The 24,554-nt window shown below is 37.0% G+C and overlaps 1 protein-coding gene across 6 annotated transcripts; it reads right to left on the bottom strand.

Moving 5' to 3' along the window:
• Positions 1–453: 453 nt before the first annotated feature.
• LOC143381417 (cytochrome P450 2C18-like) lies at positions 454–23,895 on the bottom strand. Of its 6 annotated transcripts, none has more exons than XM_076835021.1 (9): positions 23,728–23,895; positions 22,572–22,734; positions 22,254–22,403; positions 19,250–19,410; positions 18,030–18,228; positions 11,156–11,281; positions 8,036–8,223; positions 2,071–2,212; positions 454–635 (listed from the first exon to the last, which is right to left on the bottom strand). In XM_076835021.1, exons 1-9 carry the CDS (start codon positions 23,893–23,895, stop codon positions 454–456), a joined length of 1,479 nt encoding a protein of 492 aa, XP_076691136.1. The 6 variants fall into 6 exon arrangements, with proteins under 6 accessions (XP_076691136.1, XP_076691137.1, XP_076691138.1 ...); XM_076835022.1 differs by having other exon boundaries at positions 11,156–11,297; positions 18,052–18,228; XM_076835023.1 differs by having other exon boundaries at positions 11,156–11,291; positions 18,052–18,228.
• Positions 23,896–24,554: the final 659 nt, after the last annotated feature.

The raw sequence follows: 24,554 nt of genomic DNA, 5'->3' as shown, positions 1-24,554 counted from the left end.
GTGCCTACCATTATGAGAACCAAATTGGATCTTGGGACTCTATTTTCTTCCTATACTGCACAACAGAAGAGAAATTTGAGAACTGACCCAGTAATCAATTATGTATTTTATTAAGAACATGCATGGGATAGATGGTTCCGACAGATCATATTCTAAATGACCATGATGTTTTACAGTGATAATGTATCAATAACTCAGCATTAGATCCATGTTATTACTTGGGATGATCAATACAAGTATTACAGAACACAGGAAAGAGCAGGTATATCTGTACAATGACCAGAAAGAAAAAACAAACTCTATAAAGGAAGAGGTGTGTTCCCTTACTCTCTAGAATGGGAGATGCAGAGGAGAGGTCAAGAATGCACCCCAGATGGGCAAAGGATGTGGACGATGCCCTGGGGAAGGGACTGCAGACAAGAGCACAGCAGCAGCCACATGGTCTGCTCTGTTTCACACAGGAATGAAGCACAGCTTGTATAAGGGAGGAAGAGAGGCTAATCCATTGGCTATTGGGGTGGTATCGAGTTCCTTTGGGTCAACCTGAGATTTCAGATGAAAGTGCTGTAAAATGGTAGTCAGAAATAAAAACAGCTCCATGCGGGCCAGGCTCTCTCCCACACACATCCGCTTTCCTGTAACAAACAAAAAACACAACACGTTTATGTGTCATTCGGACAGTGACAAGCACTGTGCTTCTTATGTAAAAATGAGAATATAAATAAGCATTTAATGAATGATTGAATGTTTGGATGGACAAATGGAAAAAGAGCAGACACTTTTTGTCCATCTTAACAAATATTTCATTCAAACAGTATTTTTGGAGGTATCAGCTTTGTGACAAACACTTTATTTAGAATTCCTACACTGGAATGACACTTTTGAATTTGAAGTTTTTAAGTATATTTTTTCTGAAAAGAACTCTGTTACTTATATTGTCTATTCCCATTCTGATGTTCCATGACTTTGCCTTCATTCTTCAACCCTCTAATCTCACCTCTAACAGAATCCTTTGGAATCTCCAAAGAACCATGAATGTTCATCTTTTACATAATGCTAATCTTCTTGTATAAAAACACAATTTCCCTTCATTCCATTCAGGACACAAATGGAAATTCATGTCCTCTTTACACTCTTTGTGATCCCTTCAAGCACTAAAATCTTGCCCTCTTTTGATATCCTCAACATCATACTCATGCTCTTTTGGAACCATGTAACACCTGGAATCATAGTTTTCCATGTGCATCTTAATTATCTAACCTGTTGAAATATGAGCACATGAAGAGTGGTTCCTTGACTTATCATCATGGGATGTACAGTGCAAGATATAAGGCAGACATCTAGAGTCATGGAATCAAGGAAGTAGAGTCCAAGAGCAAAGAATCAGTAAACACATTGCAGATGGGAGAAACATAACCATAACTGCAGGAAGAGCAGGATGCTCTGTGGTCATTGTAGGGTCTCTTCCTTCATCCCCAATTCTTCCATAATCTCATGGTTATCAGGCAACTTCTGATATCCCTGACTGAGAACAAAAGTTCTTCTGTGGTGATTCACTGCTTCCTTAAAAATGTCCTGCCTTTTCTTTTCTCCATTCTATGTGACTCTTTTGAGTCAGCTCAAATATCATTAATTATGAAGACACAAAGTCCATTTTAAACCTCAAGTGGAAATATAATAGTCCAACATCCTGGAAGCTTCCCCTGGTAAGCCAGGAAATCTTCCCTACCTCAGCGCACTAGTCAGACCAGAATACAATCAGTTATTCACGAATCTGCTTCCCTAGAGGCCCTTTGCTATGTGATCTCATGCATGTGGAGACTACCACCACCACAATGGAGCAAGAAGGGTGTTGAACAACAACATTTAGAACCAACCAACATCATGGAGTGAGATGCCTTTCACTTAGTGGGTGAGGAATATTTAAATGGGATTGACCTTACAGAAGGAAAGCTTAGCAGGGAGAGTACATTGGTATCACAATGGTGCTCTGCTCATGTAAAGAGCAAATGTTCTAACACCAGACGAGGCACCAGGTAAGAAGTAGCTGATCCCAAATATTTCTCTTACCTGATGAGAAAGGCATGAAGTAGTCACTTTTCCTCAAGTTGCCATGCTCATCCAGAAAGTGCCCAGGGTCGAACATCTCTGGGTGGGGGAATTCTTTGTTGTCATGGAGCACTGATGTCAGTGAGGTCCATATGGCTGTGCCCTGGAAATAACAAAGACAAATCAATTTAAGCAGGAATTCAGGAGCTGAAAGGCACAATGGAAATTACTTAGCTCAATCTGCTGGTCTGAAAATTGGAAACTGTCCCAAAACAAGCAGTGACACTTTCAGAGAGAGTAACCATATGACAAAACTACATAAAGCAAAAGGCAATGAAATTAGCAATATCATTTCACAATGCCTTCCCTCTGAATATCAGTTCAAGCAAGGAGCATCAATCAAAGCTAGAACAGTTAGGTGAGTGATTTCATAAGCAGGATGTTTACATAGTCCTGAAGGACCATGGTGTGATGTCTATCACTTACTTATAAGAGCAGAAGCTCTGCAATGGAGAGATCTGTTGGATACCACCTTCTTTCCTGAGAAAATTAGCATAAGCTATATTGAATAAGTGACATGATGTGTTCCCACCTCACCATGTGATGCAGTGACACTTTCATTGACATTTATGTAGTTTTCTTCCCAAATTCACGATGAGAATCTAATCCCTAGAAAACTACCATACAAAGCCAGCCTCAGGAATGTTTGATTTCTGTCCTGGATTCCTTGCTAAGGCGAACACGATGAAAGGAAACAAACAAGTACAGGAAAGGGAACTACTACCCCTGATTACGGGAGAGTAAATAGAAAAGATAATCACATTACATGTCAGTTCTTTAACTGGACACTAAATTGTACAAGAAAAATCTACAAGGAGATTGTAAAATAAATGGGCTAATTTAAACATAGGCTTATGTTAGTATTATAGTGTGAATGATGTCCGAGTATAAATGCAATGACTACTGTGTAGGAGAAAGTCATTATTCTTCGAAATAACTTGAGGCAACAGTCTATAAGTAGATAGCTTAATAGACAGATATTAAAGTATAAACACACTTCTAAATTTCACTTACACTTCAATTTTTTAAAAAAATGTACCAATAGGGAAAATTCAATCCCCTAATATTTCAAAAACACATAAAAGCATTTGCCTCGCATGCACAAGGCCCTGGGTTCAATCCCCAGCAACATATAAATAAATAAATAAATAAATAAAATAATGTATCAATTTGCTTTTAAAATTCTTCCTTTAAGTATAACTAAAGTAGTGATATATGACAAGGTTTCCTTAAGATGCATGTGAATATATGTTTAGAAAAAGTTGTTCGAACATTTGGAAATTCACAAATAAAAAAAAATGAAGCAGAACAATGCCACCATAAGCAAAAGGTAAAAGAAAAACTGGTCAATTAACTAAGAGCTAAACCAACACAACTTTTACAAAGAGACAAGGGCAAATCTTTGAGAACTGGTTTTTGCAAATTCTCTTCAGATAGGACATAAATCCACAAATTGACCTCATATGATTATAAAAAGTCTATTGGAATAGCGTGTCTCATAAGAGGGTTGAACAAATAAGTCCACAAAATGCAGCCTGCCATGTGTTTTCATATAACCAGTGAGCAAAGAATATTTAAATTGAAAGAAAAAGAAAAAAAAGAAGATATTTTTACATGAAGAATATTTGTGAATTTATTATTTCAGTTTCCATACATTGAACTTGGTCATGTTCTATAGAATGCTTCATAGATTGCCTGTAACTGGTTCCATGTGGCAATGGCAGAGTTCAGAAATGTCAACAGTATCCTAGTATCCTGCAAAGTCCCTATTGGCTGTAGACAATTACAAAAGAAGTTAGTCAACTCCTATTAGAGTGTTATCTCTACTGACATCAATGATTTCAGCCTATGGAAAAAAAATAATTTATCTAATTGGAAAATGGCAAGCAAGGACTGCAAAATTCTATATCAGACTATTCCAAGAAGAAGAGAATAAATGGATCATTCTCTTGAGCCTACAGTTCTATAAACTTCAAAGATACTAGCCATATCATAACCTGCCATTAGGTGAGCTGAATGGGATCATCAAGCAGGTCCACAAAACAGATGCATTGGATAAGGAGGACTGACAATCCCTGATTCTTCAGTCTATTTCCCATTTAGTTACACATAAGGAGGCAATAAACTTTCATTAATTTTATCCTCTCATCCCAATAAGAAATAAACACCATCTCCTCTTTGTTCCTCTGCTAGAAAAAGAGTAAGTTCAGGTCCTAATCCTTATACTAAATACAAGAGCAAGCCCCATGACCTTCCTTCCCCTGAAGCCATCAGTCTTCTCCCCAGGACAGCCTTTATAGGTGCAACCTAATGAATCTAATCAGATTTTTCCAATGAAAAGACAATTCTTATTTGTATTATTTTAAAAATAATAGTGATATTTTCTGATCTCAAATTTTAAAATCTACTCTGTAACAGCAAGTAGGTTTTCTGGATGAACACAGAAAGCATGTGGTAGAAAGAATGTTAGCGCTTCACAGATAGAAATCATCTCAAGACTTCAGATGTGGATGCTGGAAATGAGGCCCAGTGGTAGAATGTTACCTGGTGTGTGCCAGGTTCTGTATTTGATCCCCTGTGTGGATGGATGGATGGATGGATGGATAGATAGATAGATAGACAGATAGATAGATGTATTCCATAAATGGGAGACAGAGGAAAGGGAATGGCACAATTTGATTATGTTCATATGCTGTCCTACTAAAAAAGAGGGAAGACAGTGTTACAACCTTCTTTCCATTTATGGGAAAGAAATGAACCCTTTCTAGGAGAACATAAGCTCTGAAATTTTACATTTTCCCCATGTGATACCCGGTTCTTCACCAAAACAGATTTGGCATTTCAAACATATGACAAATGGTCCATCAGAAGGAAGAAACAGACCTACATCAGGAACATTTCTCACATATTTTTTGCAGCCAGCACCACGTTGATATCTAATATCCAAGAAATTTTTTGGAGGAAAAATTATTGACAAAAAATCTGTTATAAGCACTGAAGTCATGAAAACATGTGATAGGTCAAATCCAGCTCTGTGTATGTATTTGCAATTTGTATATTTACTGCAGAAAATCTATCCAATATCATAAAATCTATCCCCCAGATGCTGAAAATCAATTTGTGTATACACATTCTTGACCAAAGTTTATATGAAATTAAGAGAAAAAATTTCCCTTATTTGAAAAAGAACATCTACCAAATTGTACGTAAAACAACCTTCTCTGCAATGAGATAGTAAGCCTCTAACCATTCCTGTAGATAAGAAATTAAAATAGAATGACTGCAATCATGTATTCTGTTCAATGTGATTGAGAAATCATAAAAAGGACAATAATGCAATAAAGAGAAATCAAGGATATAAAAACAGGAAATAAATAAAATTCACTCAGACAAGAGCACAAAAGTTAATAACAAGAATCAACAAATGGGACTTACTTAAACTGAAAAGTTTTCTCTCAGCAAGAGAAACAATAAAAGAGGTAAATAGGGAGCCTACATCATGGGAACAAATATTTACTCCTCACACTTCAGATAAAGCCCTAATATCCAGAGTACACAAAGAACTCAAAAAATTAAACAATAAGAAAACAAATAACCCAATCAACAAATGGGCCAAAGACCTGAACAGACACTTCTCAGAGGAGGACATACAATCAATCAACAAGTACATGAAAAAATGCTCACCATCTCTGGCAGTCAGAGAAATGCAAATCAAAACCACCCTAAGATACCATCTCACTCCAGTAAGATTGGCAGCCATTATGAAGTCAAACAACAACAAGTGCTGGTGAGGATGTGGGGAAAAGGGTACTCTTGTACATTGCTGGTGGGACTGCAAACTGGTACGGCCAATCTGGAAAGCAGTATGGAGATTCCTGGGAAAGCTGGGAATGGAACCACCATTTGACCCAGCTATTGCCCTTCTCCGACTATTCCCTGAAGAACTTAAAAGAGCGTACTACAGGGATACTGCCACATCGATGTTCATAGCAGCACAATTCACAATTGCTAGACTGTGGAACCAACCTAGTTGCCCTTCAATAGATGAATGCATAAAAAAAATGTGGCATTTTTACACCATGGAGTATTATGCAACACTAAAAAATGACAAAATCATGGAATTTGCAGGGAAATGGATGGCACTAGAGCAGATTATGCTTAGTGAAGCTAGCCAGTCCCTAAAAAACAAATACCAAATGTCTTCTTTGATATAATGAGAACAACTAAGAACAGAGCAGGGAGGAAGAGCAGGATGAAAAGATTAACACTAAACAGATACATGAGGTGGAGGGAAAGGGAGAAGAAAAGGAAATTGCATGGTAATGGAGGGAGACCCTCATTGTTATACAAAATTACATACAAGAGGTTGTGAGGGGAATAGGAAAATTAAAAAGAAGAGAAATGAATTATAGTAGATGGGGTAGGGAGAGAAGATGGGAGGGGGGGAAGGGGGATAGTAGTGAATAGGAAAGGTAGCAGAATACAACAATCACTAATAGGGCATTATGTAAAAATGTGGATGTGTAACCTATGTGATTCTGCAATCTGTATTTGGGATAAAATTGGGAGTTCATAACCATCTTGAATCTAATGTATGAAATATGATATGTCAAGAGCTTTATAATGTTTTCAACAATCAATAAACAAAAAAAAATCTGTTATAAGCACTGAAGTCATGAAAACATGTGATAGGTCAAATCCAGCTCTGCGTATGCATTTGCAATTTGTATATTTATTGCAGAAAATCCATCCAATATCATATAATCTATCCCCCAGATGCTGAAAATCAATTTGTGTATACACATTCTTGACCAAAGTTAATATGAATATAAGAGAAGAAAATTTCCCTTATTTGGAAAAGAACATCTACCAAATTGTATGTAAAACAACCTTATCTGCAATGAAATAGTAAGCCTCTAACCATTCCTGTGGATAAGAAATAAAACAAGAATGACTGTAATCATGTATTCTGTTCAATGTGATGGAAAAATCCTAAAAAGGGCAAAAATGCAATAAAGAGACATCAAGGATATAAAAAGAGGAAATACATCAAATTGACTCAGATAAGAGGATAAAAAAAACACTGACATTTCAAATGTACCTCAGACAAACCATTGGCAATTACTAGGAAAGTTATTAAGTTTACTAGATGTAACATCATCACAATGACAAAACCAAATATAATCCTACACACCAGTTAGAAAGAAGAGGCAAAGATGTGTTTAAATGACATAGCATGAACAAAAATATTCATTTTACAGGAAAAACTAACAAAATATTTATGAGGCACTGAACTTTAAAAAAAACATGACTGAGAATATTAAAGGAAGCAAAAATAAATTGAGAACATAATCATGAATTGAAAGAATCAACAGGTCAAGATATCAATTCTTACTTAATTTGTCTATAGGTTTATTGTTCTCATGAGGAAAACCTAAGAAATCACTTGGGGAATTAACAAACTAGTTTTTTAATCAGAAATTGAATGTAACACTGCTTAACTACTGAGCTACATCCCCAACTCTTTTTATTTTATATTTTGAGACAGGGTCTCACTAAGTTACTTAGAGCCTTGTTAAATTGCCAAGACTGGCTTAGAACCTGCACTCCTCCTGCCTCAACCTCCTAAGCTACATGAGACACCACACCCTGTGACAACGAAAATTTTAACCTTTGTATGGAAATATAGACATTTAATAATGGCAAAAACAATGTTTAAAATGTAAAACCAATTTGGAAGGCTCACATGGCCAGATACAGCCACCTTTTAGAAAGCTTTATACCCAAACTAGAAACTGCACACAGGTCATTAAGTAGCCAAATGTTTTGCAACTTGTCTCATCCTGTGTGTTAGAGAATTACAATCCTGCTATGGATTTGGGACCAGGAAGAACACTGAGGCGCAGCCCAGAAGAAACAAGCTTACCTTGGGAATGAGGTAATTTCTGAATTTAACATCACAAGTCACTGCATGGGGCAGGTTGACTGGAATGAGATCAATGTATCTCTGGATCTCATACAACACAGCATCTGTGTAGGGCATGCGGCTTCTGTCCTGCATGCAGGGGCTGCGGTGTCTGCCAATCACACACTGAATCTCTTCCTGGACTTTAGCTGGTAAGACACAAGAAAGAAATGAGGGGAAAGGAGAGAATGGGTACATTTGTCATAGCAACTGAGTATCATGAGAAGCAGGACAAAGATGTCCCAACAGCATTATGAATATAAATGATATGCCCAGAGGCACACGTACATATATAAACAGAGTGCTACTATTTTATATATATATTTATATATATATAAATATATATTTATATATATGACACTCTTCTATAAACTACATTTTAAAGTAGATAGGAGCAAAGAAAGTAAATAAAATAAAAATAGGACCATACTTATAAATTAGCATCCCACAGAATTACTATAAGTAGAACTAAATAATATTGTCGAAAAATTTAACAGAATACAAACACATCAAGAATTGACAGTTCTGGGGTTGGGGATGTGGCTCAAGCGGTAGCGTGCTCGCCTGGCATGCGTGCGGCCCGGGTTTGATCCTCAGCACCACATACAAACAAAGATGTTGTGTCCACCAAAAAACTAAAAAAAAAATAAATATTAAAAAAAAAAAGAATTGACAGTTCTAACAAGGAAAATGGGAATCAAATATTAAATTTACATGAAAATAATTTATGTTTAATATAAAGTACAATAGATTGATATATATGTATGAAAGTTTTATGTGAGAGTAATTTGCAGTGGAACTCCCATCATATTCCCACATCTTTTTTTAATATTTTTTTAGCTGTTGACGGACCTTTATTTTATTCATTTATTTATATGTGGTACTGAGAATCCAACCCAGTGCCTTACACATGTCAGGCAAGCGCTCTACCACTGAACCACAACCCCAGCCCTATCCTCCTACATCTTAGCCTCAGACACTCAGCACTCTACCACCTTGTTCTGAAATTTAAAGTCATATTCAAATAACGATTCTCTGTTTCTTGTGTGTGCATTAGTACACAACACTTAATGATTTCCAAGTATGTATAAATGAGAGTTTGCATAACTCAATGAGTTAAGCACAAAATTGAAAAAGGACACACACACACACACAGACTCTATTCACGAGCATATATTAGACTGCAGTTTTTGCTTATATCAACATCCATGAGGTACGACCTTCTGATAGTACACACATACTTTCTGTTATATGAAATTATGATTATTTTACATTGTTGGTGCTTTCTTGGTCTTCTCCCAGTTGCTCTATGTAAGCTCATCATTTTCCAATTTTGAGTTAGATTTATTCAAGATGCTCAGGTAGATGTTTTATACGGCAGGAATCATTGTCCAGCTGTCGGAAACCTCAGACTATTCCTCACATCCCTTTTGCTCCTGAGTCTCTCTTGTCATCTGCATCATCCACCTTCATGCTGAAGGCTGCTTCCTAGGTCCAGCACCCAACAGTCTCCCCAACACTCTCATCCCATTCCTGGAGCCCATGGCTTCCTGACTTATAGACATTTAGATACAACATTCTCCAGTAATCTTCTGAGATATAGGGGTAATGGTATAATATTTTGGCAAAAGTGCAGGTCTGAAATACACCTATTCTATGAAATAACAAGACGTTAGTTACTTGTAAGAATTCTGGTGCTGCCCTGGTGTTTCACATAAGTCATGGGATATTTCTCTGAATGCTTTAATGAATTCTTCATCCCTTGTGATATGCAATGCTACAACCCTGTGTTTTGGGTGAATGTTTTTATTTCACTCTCTCTGATGGATGACTGGAAGAATTTTCTACCAAGATGGCAAATTATGAAAGTCTTTACTCCACAGTTCTTCCCTCCCTTGAGAGCACATGACTTTTCTGATGTTGAAGGAAGAGCTCAGATTCTGCAAAGCTTCCTTTCAGCCCCACACCTCAATCTTTCTTTGCCACTACATAAAGACCCTTAGGAAATGGATTCTGAGGCTCAGTGTGTTCCCTTGAATTCTTTGCCTGCAAAGAAAATATTAGTCACCCGATGAGTGAGGATTGAAAAGAATGTTTTAATGCTATTAGCTGACAAGGGATTTGCCTGAGCAGAAAACCTTCCCTTTTCAACCTCACTCTCCCTTCATTGATTCCTGTTATTTCCAAACAAGAGAATCTTGTTGGAATTTTAAAAACAGAGTTTGCTTTTCTCTCTTCATAAATTTTCCTCTTCTAATATTTAGGTTAACAGACCATCCTCCTTTTAGATTCCATCACCATCCCTGAATCTGCCTTCTATGATTAAGAAACTTGGTGAAGATTAAGTGTTTATTGTTCCCATCCTCTCTGGCTTGAAAGAGAATGAGTCTAACAAATAATTGTGTTGCCATCCTTTTAGTGGAATCCTCACACAAGACTCAAAAAAGGTATGCTTATTGCTACTGCATGAACAAAATTCCTTTAAAGGTGATTTGTAAGTGGTATTGATAAAACATAAAATTATTGACCATCCCTCAAGAAAGTTCTTACTCCATGAAACACAAGTTTTATGGAAGCAGTCTGTTGAAATGATGAATTATAAAATTAGGAACACATCTGCCAAAATTAAAATATCTTTCTGACATTTAGACATGAATAGAATACTTCCAAGTGAGGAATCATCTCAGGAAGCTTCATTACATTCTAGGATTTCCACCAAGGCTTCAAGAAGGAGTTTCCTTTTCCCTACGCCAGAATTAGAATTAGCAGAATGAGGAGAGGCATCGTCAAGACTTTATCTGCTGAACCAAGTGGTATTTGGGGATACAAACAGGAGACATTCCCATGCCCGTGGATGCTGGCTCTGCCACCACAAATCACTTCCAATGAAATGCAGACACTGCACCAGGGTTCCACTGCCTCTCCTATGCCATGCTCTCTTCACTTTCTCAGCCCTCCTCCTGATCACACTTGGTGGCAGAGAAAACTAAACAGTGAAGCTTCTCTAAGACAAACAAGTGAGGACCAAGCACTTCTTCCCAACATCTCTCTCATTAACTTGCTCAACATCTGTGTTCATACCTGTGACCTGTGGGTGCTTCAGCAGGAGCAGGAGAGCATATCTCAGTGTTGTGCTTGTTGTCTCTGTGCCAGCAGCAAACAAATCAAAGGCAGCAGATACCAAGTTTTCATACGTATACTCCAACCCTTGATTGTCCTTTTCCTAGGAATGATTTGATACTGTTACATGTCAAGTCATTTGCCAATGGATGAAAATATAGTGAACCACATTAACTCATAATGTTGTAAAGTTGGCCAATACAGACCCTGAAACATGCATTAACTGATTGTCGTGGCAGAGACTGTATATCCCTTGACCCAAACCTCATTTCCTACACTCTATTTCCTACCTGAGATTCTTTGCAGTGTGATCGATGAGCTGTGTAACATGTTTCTTTCCCAAAAACAGAAGGAGCATGTCGGGTGGCTCTCACCCTGGACGTGAAGGCTTAATCATAAAAGTGAAAGCCCCAATCTTAAATAGGGAGTCAAAAATGAAAGGCTTTTTATTTGTATTAGAGAAAATAGGTGAATGAGTACTACATTGTGGTACTACACTACTACATCGTGTAGAACAGGAGTTTTCAGTTCTTTTCTGTCAAAAATTGAAAAAGTCTCAATAGAACCCACAATTTTCATGAAGTACCATTATGAGAACAGCACAGCAGCAAATCCAAGAAGTTATCAGAGGGAAAGAGAACAGGTTCACCAAGACAGGATGGGCCAGCACCAATGTAATGAACAAGGGAGAGAACAGATATAATGGTCTAGGGGACAAGAATAAGAATGCATTAATTGAAAGACACTAAACCATAAAGACAAGAAGTTGAGACATTAACTGTCCAAATGGGATATATGACAGCGGAGGGGTAATGAGATGCCAAGGATAAAGTTTTGGACTGAAAAGACTATGAAAATGAATTGAAAACATCACAGCTGTTTAAATACTGAGTAAAGGGCATCATTATTGTAAAAAATACATTATTTGACAGCTAGTTCCAGGGCTGCATGGTACATTCATAATCTATATGTGGCTGTGTTATGCTTCACATACGTAATTAATACCATCAAAACAAACAAATCTCTTTCAACACACATACTGGGTAACCAAGCTCAGTATATGTCTTGGAAATACCTACTTCTTATTGAGCCTGTCAAGTCAAAGTTCATCATTTAAGTGTCAAGTTAACAGTCATAGACCAATGTTAACTGGTGTGCTCTAAAACCAATGTTAATGTTTCTATCACCTAAGATGAATTTGGAGAGTTACATTTTATAGGCACATATGAAATCACAATTAGCCTTTTATAAACCATATAGAAAATTCTTTTTAGTACTTATTTTCATTTTTTCTATATCTTTATTTATTTTTATGTGGTGCTGAGGATCAAACCCAGTGCCTTACATGTGTAAGGCAGATGCTCTACCACTGATCTATAGCTCCAGCCCCTAAAAAATTCTTCTAAAACTAAATAAATGGGCACACATTCCATGCTACACAATCAAATATTAACATTGCTATGGAAGCATTACTTAGTGATGTCACAAACATCATAGATCAGAACATCCAGGAACTGGCATTTCCAAGAAAGCCAACATAACCCCACATAACCCATTTAAAGCTCCCTTCTAGGGAGCTGTGGAGTCTAGGCAAAGATCTTCACCATCCAGCAGTAGTTCATAAGGAAAGTGTCTGAAAAATTACAGTAAATTTGCATTTCAAATAGAAGCTGACACTTTCTATTCCCTAATTCTGGGACAAACAGTTGTGGGCATAGGGTAGTGTGTTTCTGTGCAGCCTGCTTGTTCCTCACCAAAACTAGGAACAGGTTCCTCCAATAATCAGGGTTGCATCTTTTGATTGTTGATGGTCCACACAGAGCCTGGCCACTGCTGCAAACATTGTGGGCTCCAGTGACATCCCCACTGGCAATACATGAAGAATTTAAACAATGATTTCCTCTTGTTTACTTATTGGATCATGGGACTTAGGGAAATCACCATCAGCCTTATTTACTGCTTCTGACATAACAGAAATGGGATTAATTGTCTTCAGAAATATAGATTTTACAAAAATTATTTGGAACAACTATCAAGTAAATGAATTTCTGTAGCCTTCATCATGCTATTCAGCAAATTCTATAACAGAAAAATGCTTTTGCTTAATGAGTCAACCAATTGCAATGGTAAATTCCAATCCTCAACAATAAATTACATAAATTTTTCATTCACATCCTCTACTGACTTCCTTAATTCACACAGCTGTTTTTCTACATTTTCTTGGTATTGACTGATCATATTATAACCATTCATTTTATTTATTTATTAAATATTTCATCCACTTCAGTATCATTGGGGTCAGTAGCGAGTTAATTATGAACTTTATGAGCCATGTGTTACCTTGTATTTTCATATATCTTGTATTCCTGTGTTGTTGTATGCATCTGTTCAAGTGGATTTCTTTACCACTCTAACGTGTAGGCCTTTTTAAGGCACAGCCTTCTCCTGCCAAAGTGTCCTGGACTTCTCGAGATTGAGATCCCCTCGTAGTTGGGATATAAAGAAACTTTATGTTAATTCACTGCTTTTGCTGTAGCAATGAATTTCTATGAGTGGGACCTAAAGGCCCACCATTAGCTTTTCCTACTTAGGGCTATTACTGGTTTTTCTCTTCTATTTATAGTAATAAACTAGAGATGAACTCTGGTAATTTATGTGTACAGGAAGGTGCCCTTTTCATAATCAGGTTTAGTTCAGCAGCAGAATTTCTATCCCATGAATTTCTACTTCCCTGTAGATTACCATCATCTCACAGTAAAGAGGGAAACAACATAGCAACAATCAAAGCAAAAGTAGACAGTAGAAAAATTGGTGCCTGCTGTCTCTCTGTAGAGTAATGATGCTGAAGACAGATGCTGAAAAAAATGGTCAGTCTTGAAAATTCAAACAAACAAAAGAAAATAAATAGCTATGACCAGAAAACAAAAACTCTGGAACAACACTAAGAAACCAAATTTAAGAATCATTAGAATAGAAGAGGAATGACAACAGAGGGGTAATGGAATTGATAGCCTTTTCAGGTAAATAATAACAGAAATTGTTCCAAATGCAGAGAGCAAGATGGCCATCAAAACACAGGATAATTTCCAAAACCAAAATACACAAGATTGAAAAAAGAAACTCTCCACAAAACATTATAATGAAAATACCTATCATATAGACCAAGGATAGAATGTTAAAACACTCAAGAAAAAAAATTCATGTCACATTTAGAAGAAAGGCAATCAGAGTTACTTTTAATTTCTGAGGTCACACTCTAAAATACAGAAGGACTTGGAATGATGTATTCCAAGGGCCTGAAAGAAAATAACTGTCAAACAATATTGCTACATTTAGCCAAACGATCCAGCAGAATTTTAGCAGAACAAAAACCTTCCAAGATAAGCAGAAACTAAAAAAATTAATGATTACTAAGCTGTTACTAGTGAAAATACAGAAAGAAATACTATACAAAAAAATCAAAAACAAATCCAAGTCTCACAAAAGAATAAATTTCATTTGAAGAACAGCTAAGCAAATGAGGAAAAGGACCAAATTAAACATTATAAATAAAGCAAAATGCCGGCAATGAATAATCAACTCTAAACAATAACATTGAGTATAAATGGTCTCAACTCCCCTAATTAAAACACATTGGCTGCCAGAATAGATTTTTTAAGAAAGATCAAATTTTATATGATTTGCAAGAGACTCAAATTATAGGCAAAGACATCCACAGGCTGAATGTGAAAAGATGAAAATTCCATACAAATAGAGCCTGAAAACATGCAGAAATTGCTATTCTCATATACAACATCAGAGAATCAAGTGTCATGTGTTTTCAGTCATATGTGAAAGCTACATAGGAAAAAAGAAAAAATGTTGTGGTGGGATCTCATGAAAATGGAAGGGATATCAGTATAGTAGACGAAAGGGATCATGGGGAGGGAAGAGGGGAGGAAAAGGGGAAATAGTGGGGAACGTTATTGGCCAAATCACAATGTTATACTGTGTGCATGTACATATATGAAAAAATAAATCCCACCATTAAATACAACATTATGCAACAATAAAACATGGGAGGAAATAAAAAGCAAAAGAACACTAGATAATAAACCAAGGTCATACTAAGAAATAATTATCATTATTAATAATAACTACATGGTTTAATAGAAAATATGCTCTGATGCTCTTTTATTTCTATGTAGATTTTTTTAGTTTCTATAATAAAGAAATATGCAAAAAAACAACTGTTTTTTTTAAACTGGGAACCTATTTGAAGATATAGATTGTGACTAATAACAACAAAAAAAGAGATGAGTTTGCATGGGAGTAAGACTATCTGTATGCAATTTGAAGCTTAGAATCAACTCAACCTGGACTATTAACATTGACATGTTAAGAGAAAACCACATGGTAAATAATAAGAAAGAAATTAAAAACAAAGAAAAAGAGAGGAAATTTAAAAGTTTCAATAGAAAAATGTTGATCAGTTAAGACATTATCAAAATATGTAATGTTATTGTGCACATGCATATCCATCCATCAATAGAGCTCAACATGTATGAGGTAAACACTGACAAATGAAGAGAAACTAGAAGAATATGCATTCTTCTCAAGACAACATAAATCCTTCTATTCTCGAGGACAGTCCAGATGGTGGGACATACACAATTCTCGATAAATTTTAAAATCACATGATCATAGAAAATATCTTCACTGATCCCAATAAAATACAACTAGAATTCAAGGAGAGAAGAAAAATCTTCCATTACACAACATGCTCTTCTACAACTAATGGGTTAAAGAGAGAATCACTAGGAAAACTAGATAGGACTGAGATGTAAAGGAAACAAAATACAATACAACAAAACACTGACAGGAAGCAAAAACTAGTTCTTAATGGGAAACTTAGAAGGGTAGAACTTACAAAGGGAAGACAAGTGCTCAAGTACAATGTAACTTCTTAACCTGGGACTAGGAAGATAAGAGCAGGCTGAATGCAAAGCCCTCCAGAAAGGAAAAACAGAGCTTCATTACCTCTTAGAATGGCAATATGATTGTGAGAGGGGAAAAAAGAAGTGAAAAACAGAGTGGGAAAACAGCTGAACTCACTCAAACCAAATACTGCTTCTCAGAAACTGTAAGCAAATGTCCCAAATCATTAGCTGGACTAAGCACAAATAAATTCACACATGATAGCAGGAAACTACTGATTTTACAGAAATAAAAATGGCAACAACAGATTACCTTAAATTACTGTACAATAAATAGCGAATAAGATAATCTGAATAACAGGAAAATTTAAGAAGCACAAGTTACAAACACTAATTCAAGGTCAGTATGCAAAACATGATCAACTGCAACAACTTAAGATAGACAACTTGTAATCAAACTCCCCCCAAAAGAAAGGTGGATTGTGTCATATACTGGTGAATTCTATCAAAAATTTTAAATCATAGTATGTACACCAATAAAAAGGATAAGCACTCAGACACACAAAAGAGCAAAATGGTGATACTTGCTACAACTTAGATGAGTCTCCAATGCACTATATAGAATAAAAGAAACCAGAAACAAAAGGTTGCATGTGCCACAATGTCTTTCATTATGTATCCACGATGGGAAGACCCATGCAGTCAGAAATCAGAGTGCAGGGATGTAAAAGGGGTGTGTTCATATAATGGTACATGTACATTTGAGAAAAAATGAATAGGTTTTGAAACTGGAGACAGATACGATCACAGAACACAGTAAATGCTATAAATACCAATAAAGTTAACTTCAACAAGGTTCACTGTATGATATGCGAATTTCGTCTCAATTTTCTAAATAACAATGATGAGACACAAATTTATTGCAATTCATGTCAGAATTCCACACTGGGTTTTTGATGAAATTGACAATCTCATCTTGAAATTGATATGGAAATTCAGGGACCTAGAATTGCCTAAAAGTTCTGAACACCAACAACACAGTTGGAGAACTCACATTCCTTTTTCAAAACATGAAACACAGGAACACGGAAGAGGTCAAGACGCCAGGATGCTGAACCTCCTGGCATAGGGTGGACATACCCATCGTGGAGCAGCATGAGAGTCCACATACAAAGCCTCACATTTATAGCAACTGATTGTTGACAGGGTGCCAAGGAAATTCAATGGGAATAAATAACCTTGTAATGCATGCTGTAGTGAAGGCACATTCCTGCTTACAGGGTCCCTGACAGACACCATCTCTAACTCTGTGTTATATGTGACTTCATTTAAAGCTGCATTCAACAAGGCTTCTCTCTTCTCTGCACATACTCTTGCCCACATCACCACCTACAAGACTCAAACCATCTGCAATTTGCTCTTCTGTCCACGCTGCACATGTCAAGGTCTGTTTCAGTCCACAGGACATGCAGGTGGTGTACCTGGGGTAAGCCGCTCCTTTCCATGTCCCCAAACCCTGTGCAGTGATGAACTCCATCCTCATGTCATGGCGTGGTATTTTATGTTATAACTTGGTTGGAAATTGTCTCTTCGGCAGCCACTCCTTTCCTTTTGTTTCATTAATAACTTGTGTCATCTCTTCTTTCTTTGAGTCAGTCTAACTGACAAATTGTGTATTAATTAAGTCTCTCAAAAACATAGGTGTGCATTCTTTCTCCTCACATAGATTTTTATCTAAAGAATAGAGTCAGCATATTCTAATTATTTAATAATTCCATGTTTTTCATGATGCTTCGTGGAGATTCATGATACACTGGGTCATCAAAGTCCTTCAGAATCACTATTGTCCTGATCATGTAACATTTCTACAAATTTAAAGGGGCTCAGAAAACCACAACATGATCAAGGAATCAAAAAACTAGGCTGATGGCAACACTTTACCTGAGCCATTTTTATCAGGAAACAGTCAATGAAATCCCGAGGATCGTTCACATCCAGGGACTCTTCATGTTCTTTTACTTTCTTCAAAATATAATTTCTAATATAATCACTATTTTTGAATAAAATGTGATGACTCCCTGGAAGACAATCAATGAGAGCAGGGAAATTATTGTAGACCTACAAGAGAAAACAATAATATATTTATAAAAAGTACTTAATTAACACATAGGTGACATGTTGCCACCTTTCCTAAGAATTTATTCCTCTATATGTAAATAAAATTTGGGTCTATCTTGAGGTGTCATTGTTACTGAAAAAATATATAATTCAATCATTCTTATAGAATGATTTATGGGAAAATTTTCTTACCAGAGCATCACAAGTGATAATCATTCCTGAAATTTATAAAACTTCTTTATTCTAAAACTTAATTTTACACAACTTCACTTGTTTTCTACATCAGTTTTCCCCAAAACATGAAATATGACAGCATGAATTAATGTGATTCACATTACATAGATAACAAAAGACATTAAAGGATATGGGGAACATTGATTTAGAACACAACACTAGTCCCTGCTTTTTTATTTCTGTCAACCAGCTTCACATGTGGAATGAGGTGGCCCAAAAAAACATGGAGCTCAACTGTCCTCTAGAGCAGTCTCTCCTAACCCAGGGATCTTTTTAGCTAGGATAGCAGCTGCATCTCAAAACCCCTACCCCACTCAGTGATTCCTCAAAGTTTCATTGTCCCTATTATTCTCTTTACTTCCAGAAACTATACTTTTTCTGAATTGAGACATTCCTGCCACATTTATGGATGAAAAGTCCTCCATGTGTTGATTGCTGGGCAGAACTTCCGGGCAATGGGAGCTTTCAAAAAGTCCTAGGATGTCCACTGAGTGACATGGTCATCCTTTGGGCAGTCACCAAGAGCCTTACAAAAACAAGGCTTTTGATATGTAAAGAAATATCCATTTACTGGAGTGGGCTAAAAGCCAGCTCTATACGTGCACCTTCATGTTCCTGCATGCCAAATAAAGAATTCAAAACTAATCCCAGATACTTGCTCCATGGCTCTAATCAAGACAGTACAATCCAAGCAATCACATCACCTCATGCACCATATACTATTTTGGATGTGTCTGAAGAAAAAAGACTAAAGTGTTTTCTAAGGGAGAATGGATTTTGGCCTCACTTGCGCCCATGCAGAGCTCAGAATCCTGACGTTTTCATTGAACTTGTTCACCAAGGTGAGAAAATCTGGATCTTGGTAGTCATACCGGTTCTTAAAGATAATGGAGCAGATCACATTGCAAGGAGCGCAGCCCAGGATGAAGGTGGGATCATAGGGTGAGCCTAAAGAATTGGAAATGAGTCAAAATACATTCTATGCTCATGTATAACTTAAAAGGACAACTATCAAAAAAAATTAAAAATTAATAAAAATATTTCAATAAAAAAGAATTGGAAAGGATTTTAAAATATCTTTAAAATTGGCCTTTACAGTACACCTAGCATGTAGGAGGCACTGGGTTCGATCCTCAGCACCACATAAAGATAAAATAAAGATAGTGTGTCCACATAAAACTAAAAAATAAATATAAAAAAATGACTTAGCTTTCTACTTAACAAATCCAGTATCCGGAGCAGAAACACAGGTATATATGATGTACACATTTTAAACAGTATATTGTATATAGAGCAACTGACAGCAAAATGTTCACATGCATTAACACAAAGAATTGCCAAGTACAATGGCACATGCCTATAATCCAGAGGTGTTGAAAGATGAGGGAGGAGGATTTCAAGTTTGAGGCCAGCCTCAGCAACTTAGTGAGGCCCTAAGGACATAACAAAGCCCTAAGAATTAGCAAGACCCTGTTTCAAAATAAAAAATAAAAGGGGCTGGAGATATGGCTCACTGGTAAAGTGCCCCAGGTTCAATCTTCAGTACCAAAAAGAAAGAAGAATCACTTTTTACCTAAAGTAATGGAGTTTACAACACTTAGTTCACATCCACTGCTTTTACTTACACCTCTTTAGCCCTTGGGGTTTTCTGGACTGAGTATTGAACCCAAGAGCACTTTAGCACTGAACTATGTCCCCAACACTTTTTTTCTTTTATATTTTAGACAGGGTCTTGCTAAGTATCTTAGGGTCTCCCTAAATGCTGAGGCTGGCCTTGAACCAGCGATCATCCTGTCTCAGCCGTTCAAATCACTGCCATTACAAGCTTGCCCAACCATGCCCAGCCAAGGGATAATTCTTAAAGGCAAAAGACTATCTTAAACATAATAATCCAAGTATTCAGAACATAATCACATCTGTCTGTAAAGCCTATGGAAAATACAGCAATGAGATACAGAAGGAGGCTATGCTGTGAGCCTGGAAACTTTTGTATGTGTAATGAATGGAAGAAAGAATTCTGTGTTGAACCAGTGGAGAGGAACTAAAGTGAGATTGTGGGTGAGTTCATGCATATAGAGGAAAAAATGAGAAAAGCAAAATGTGTGTGATATTTGAGAAGAAAAAGTAATATCAATAAGTGGATTGAATTTCTTTGTAAAATAAACAACTTTTATTCAAAATATAAACCCCAAATAAGGCAATCAAAAATGTCAAACTAATAGACACATATTATTTCTCATTTAAAAGTTTAAAAAAAATTTTACTGTGGCTCAGTGGTAGAGCGCTTGTCTAGCATGTGTGAGGCACTGGGTTCTATTCTCAGAACTGCACATAAATACATAAAACAAAGGTCTATCAACAATTAAAAAAGAAAGAAAGAAAATAACGGTATATTTTAATCATTTTAATCGGTCCATCTCATACATTAAGTATATTATTTTACAGAAAATGTAATTAAAATATAGGAAGTGTTCCTTTTTGTGGGGAATCTGTAAGATAAATTGCTATAATCAAATAATAGGTACAAATTTATATGTATGAGCTCGCAAATTCATACCTGTGGACCTTAAATAAGGGAGACAAGAATCAAAGCACTTTGAAAACATAGGAGGGCATTTGAAAAATAGAAAAAGTTTCTGTTAGATGCTGTGTGCAAGCATCTTTAAATATTGCAGGGCTCTAAGATTTTAGAAATGTGATATTTTCATCCATGGAGGTGGAAGGCAACTTGCAGAGTCTTGGAAATTTGGAGTGTGTATACATGTGTGTCGTGCACTGGTAAAATTGAATTTTTAATCTTTTCTTCCATTTCATTTGAAACAGAAAATGTGACAACAAGGTCGTTTGGGATCCAAGCTGATAATCACATTCAGGATGACAGACATTTCACAGATGAGTAGAGTTGGCAGTAGGAGAAAAATAAGGACCATAATTTCTAACACCAAATCCAACGAACAGGGGAAGGAACACATAGAAAACTGAAAACAGAGTTAACATTCTATTAGGAGAGACTATGTAAGGAGACACTGAAAGTCTTCAAAATCTAGTTAAAGAAACCATTTTATAAATGTCTGTGTACTTTGTAGATTTACATGAAAACAGATATTAACCAAAGTATGTGAATCAAAAAACACTAAATATGGGTAAGAAGATGTAGTTTGTGATTATTTATAAAAAATCATCCTGCATTTAGAGAGAAATAATTGATGAGAATTTTATGAAGATAAAGCTAATCAATTAAAAGCATACATTACACCATGACTGGCCAAAGCTGCAGCCTGGACCTGGAAGAAACCCTGAGCCATGTTGGTGAAGCTGCTCACACAAGTGTCGTCCAACTTAAGGAAAGCAGATGGCGACGAGCTGGGATTCCGTGAGGGAGTGGTGTTGTCACTGCCTCCCCATCACTTACCAAGATCTTCTACTGGCATGATATGGAATAGGTTGCCCTCATTTACACTAAGGGAAAACACTGCTCCTTAACTCTTTAGGGAAAAAAAAACCACTCACATACTAAGTTCATAATTCCTGATTGGAAAGAAAAATAAAAATATTCAGAACAGAAACAGATCAAAAGAACGTTTACTCCCCAACTGCAGGCCAAGGCACATCACTACCCAGGCAACATTGATAAACAAACATGTCCTGTCCCTTTTTAAAACCATCCCTGTCCCACATGAGGTCACAACCAGGGCCCATAATGAGAGCTCTCACTCAACTGAAATGCTTCCAAGACAGTCAATAGAGAAGAGGGCACTCTGTTAAGGTCAGTGAAACAAACAGGCACCCACCATTGGTTTTCCTCAACTCCTCCACAAGGCAGCGGGCTTCCTCTTGAACACGGTCCTCAATGCTTCTCTTCCCCATCCCAAAATTCCTCAGGGTCATGAGGGAGAAGCGTCTTATCTCCTTCCATGTCTTTCCATTGCTAAAAACGATACCTACAGGTAGAGGAAAGAGATTAGAAGGGAGACCCAACAAGGCAGGGAAGCTACTGGGGGACACCACAGGGATGGCCAAGCTCTGCCTCAGGAGCCCTTCTGGTCTCTTTTCTTCACGCTGCTCATCCCAATGACCACTGCACAACACACACATGCACGTGCACTTACCAGAGTTTTCCTTACTTCTTTTTAAAATTGGGATAGAGTCTCTTCCAGCAAATTCCTCCCCATGATCAACCAGGGCTTCCTTCACAGCTTCATATCCATGCAACACCACAATGGGCTTCATGCCCAAATACAGAGTGAACACAGGGCCATAGACTTTGGACAACTGAAAACGGGAAAGAAAATGCAAATATTAGCAAACCAAATCACTACCTGAACCATGCATCATGCTGATTCTGGCTGATATTATCATCATCATTTTATGGTTTTATTCTAACACACAGAGATGGAAATATTTCTGCATTTCATATGTAAATGATTGATAGCTGCCATTGATGGATGGCTTCTGATGTGCCATAAAATTTCAGGGCTTTTCATACACAGATTAAAATTAATCCTCACATCAATGCATTCAGCAGTCTTATTTGCCCTGTTTCATTATCAAAGAAAATGAGATCAGAGAATTCCAAATTCATTTCCAGGGTTCCACAGCTAAGATAGGCGAACAAAATTGGAACATCACTGATTCAACATTTGATGCTCGAGCACTTTATCGCACCCCCGTGCCCACCTTGGAATCAATACCCAAGAGACTTCTCTGGATCACCTTCAAAGCTCTTTCCAGAAGGTGCTGATAGCCCTATGGTGAACCCTAGAAAGTGGTATTTTTAAGTTAGCACGCTTGATCCTAATGCCCAGCCATGGTTGGGGTCTGCAGCTATTACACACAGTACGCACTGCAGAGGCAGAACCAAGACATGAACATCCACTGGAAGAACCATTTCTTCTACCCTTCTCCATTCCCAGCCCCAGGCAAAGAATTTCTGCAGCAACCAAAAGATTCTGATATCATCAATTGGACACTGACTCATTGTGTCTCTTTCATTCTCTTTGCTATATCTAACCTCATGCTATTGCAGAAATCCTTAAGCTATTTCTTTGCTTTCAGGCATAATTGTTGATTCTGCAGAGACGTTCTATACTCATAGCAATCTTGTATAAAACATGGAGCTAATATGGCACATGACTTCAAGGTTTACAGGGAGTATTTTCACCTGTTAAAATAGTTGCCTCCAGAAGTATACTATATACTATCTTTAAAAACACAGTCAACTGACTTGCCTTCACAAGCCACTGAAGGAGCACAAAGCATACTTACATTCCTTAAGGATTTGCTGATGTCCTTAACATCTATCTGCAGGATATTTCCAATAATTGGGAGAGGAGTGGGCCCAGGAGGGAGCTTCCCCCTCCCTGATCTGTGTCTCCACAGTGAGAGGAGAAGCAGACAGGAGACACCAAGGACCAGGGCCACCACTGGATCCATTGGAGTCTTCTCTTCCTACTGGGATAACTGTGACCTTGCTATCCAAACTTTTAAGGTCTCCTGCTAATCCAATATGTAACTCTTTGACACATAAACAAACAGTAAGCTGAGTGGACTTTCATCTCTCTCGAGGGGCTTTCTTCCAATAACAGATAAAACAAAAAATATTGATATTTCTTCTTTTCTAGTAAGCACCTTGGAGATTATGATTTAAATGTACTAGGCTGCTCTCCAGTTACCAGCTAGGAGAAAAAAGAAAGAACAAATATTTTCATGTGCTGCTATGATTGAGAAATACTTAAGCTAATAATTTTGTGCAAGAAAATTACTCGTAATGCTAAATAGACACACTCAGGCCAATTGGGAATCTAAGACTTTGAGGAGTTCAGTATATTCCATGACTTGTATGTCTTGAAAACATAGAGATGGAGATGCAGTGTCCAGGATAGGACAAGGACACAGAGATTGCTCCTGGTAGGCCTGAGACTAGGAACTACCATCCCTGCATCTTGCACCCTTCCCCAAGGGAGAAACTCATATCTTTTTTTTTTTTTCCTGGAACTTTTTTTTTTTATTATTGGTTATTCAAAACATTACAAAGATTGCAGAATCACATCGGTTACACATCCACATTTTTACATAATACCATATTAGTAACT

Source organism: Callospermophilus lateralis, chromosome 15, assembly GCF_048772815.1.
Source record: "Callospermophilus lateralis isolate mCalLat2 chromosome 15, mCalLat2.hap1, whole genome shotgun sequence".
Lineage (NCBI taxonomy): Eukaryota > Metazoa > Chordata > Mammalia > Rodentia > Sciuridae > Callospermophilus > Callospermophilus lateralis.
This window is presented reverse-complemented; position numbering and strand designations above follow the sequence as displayed.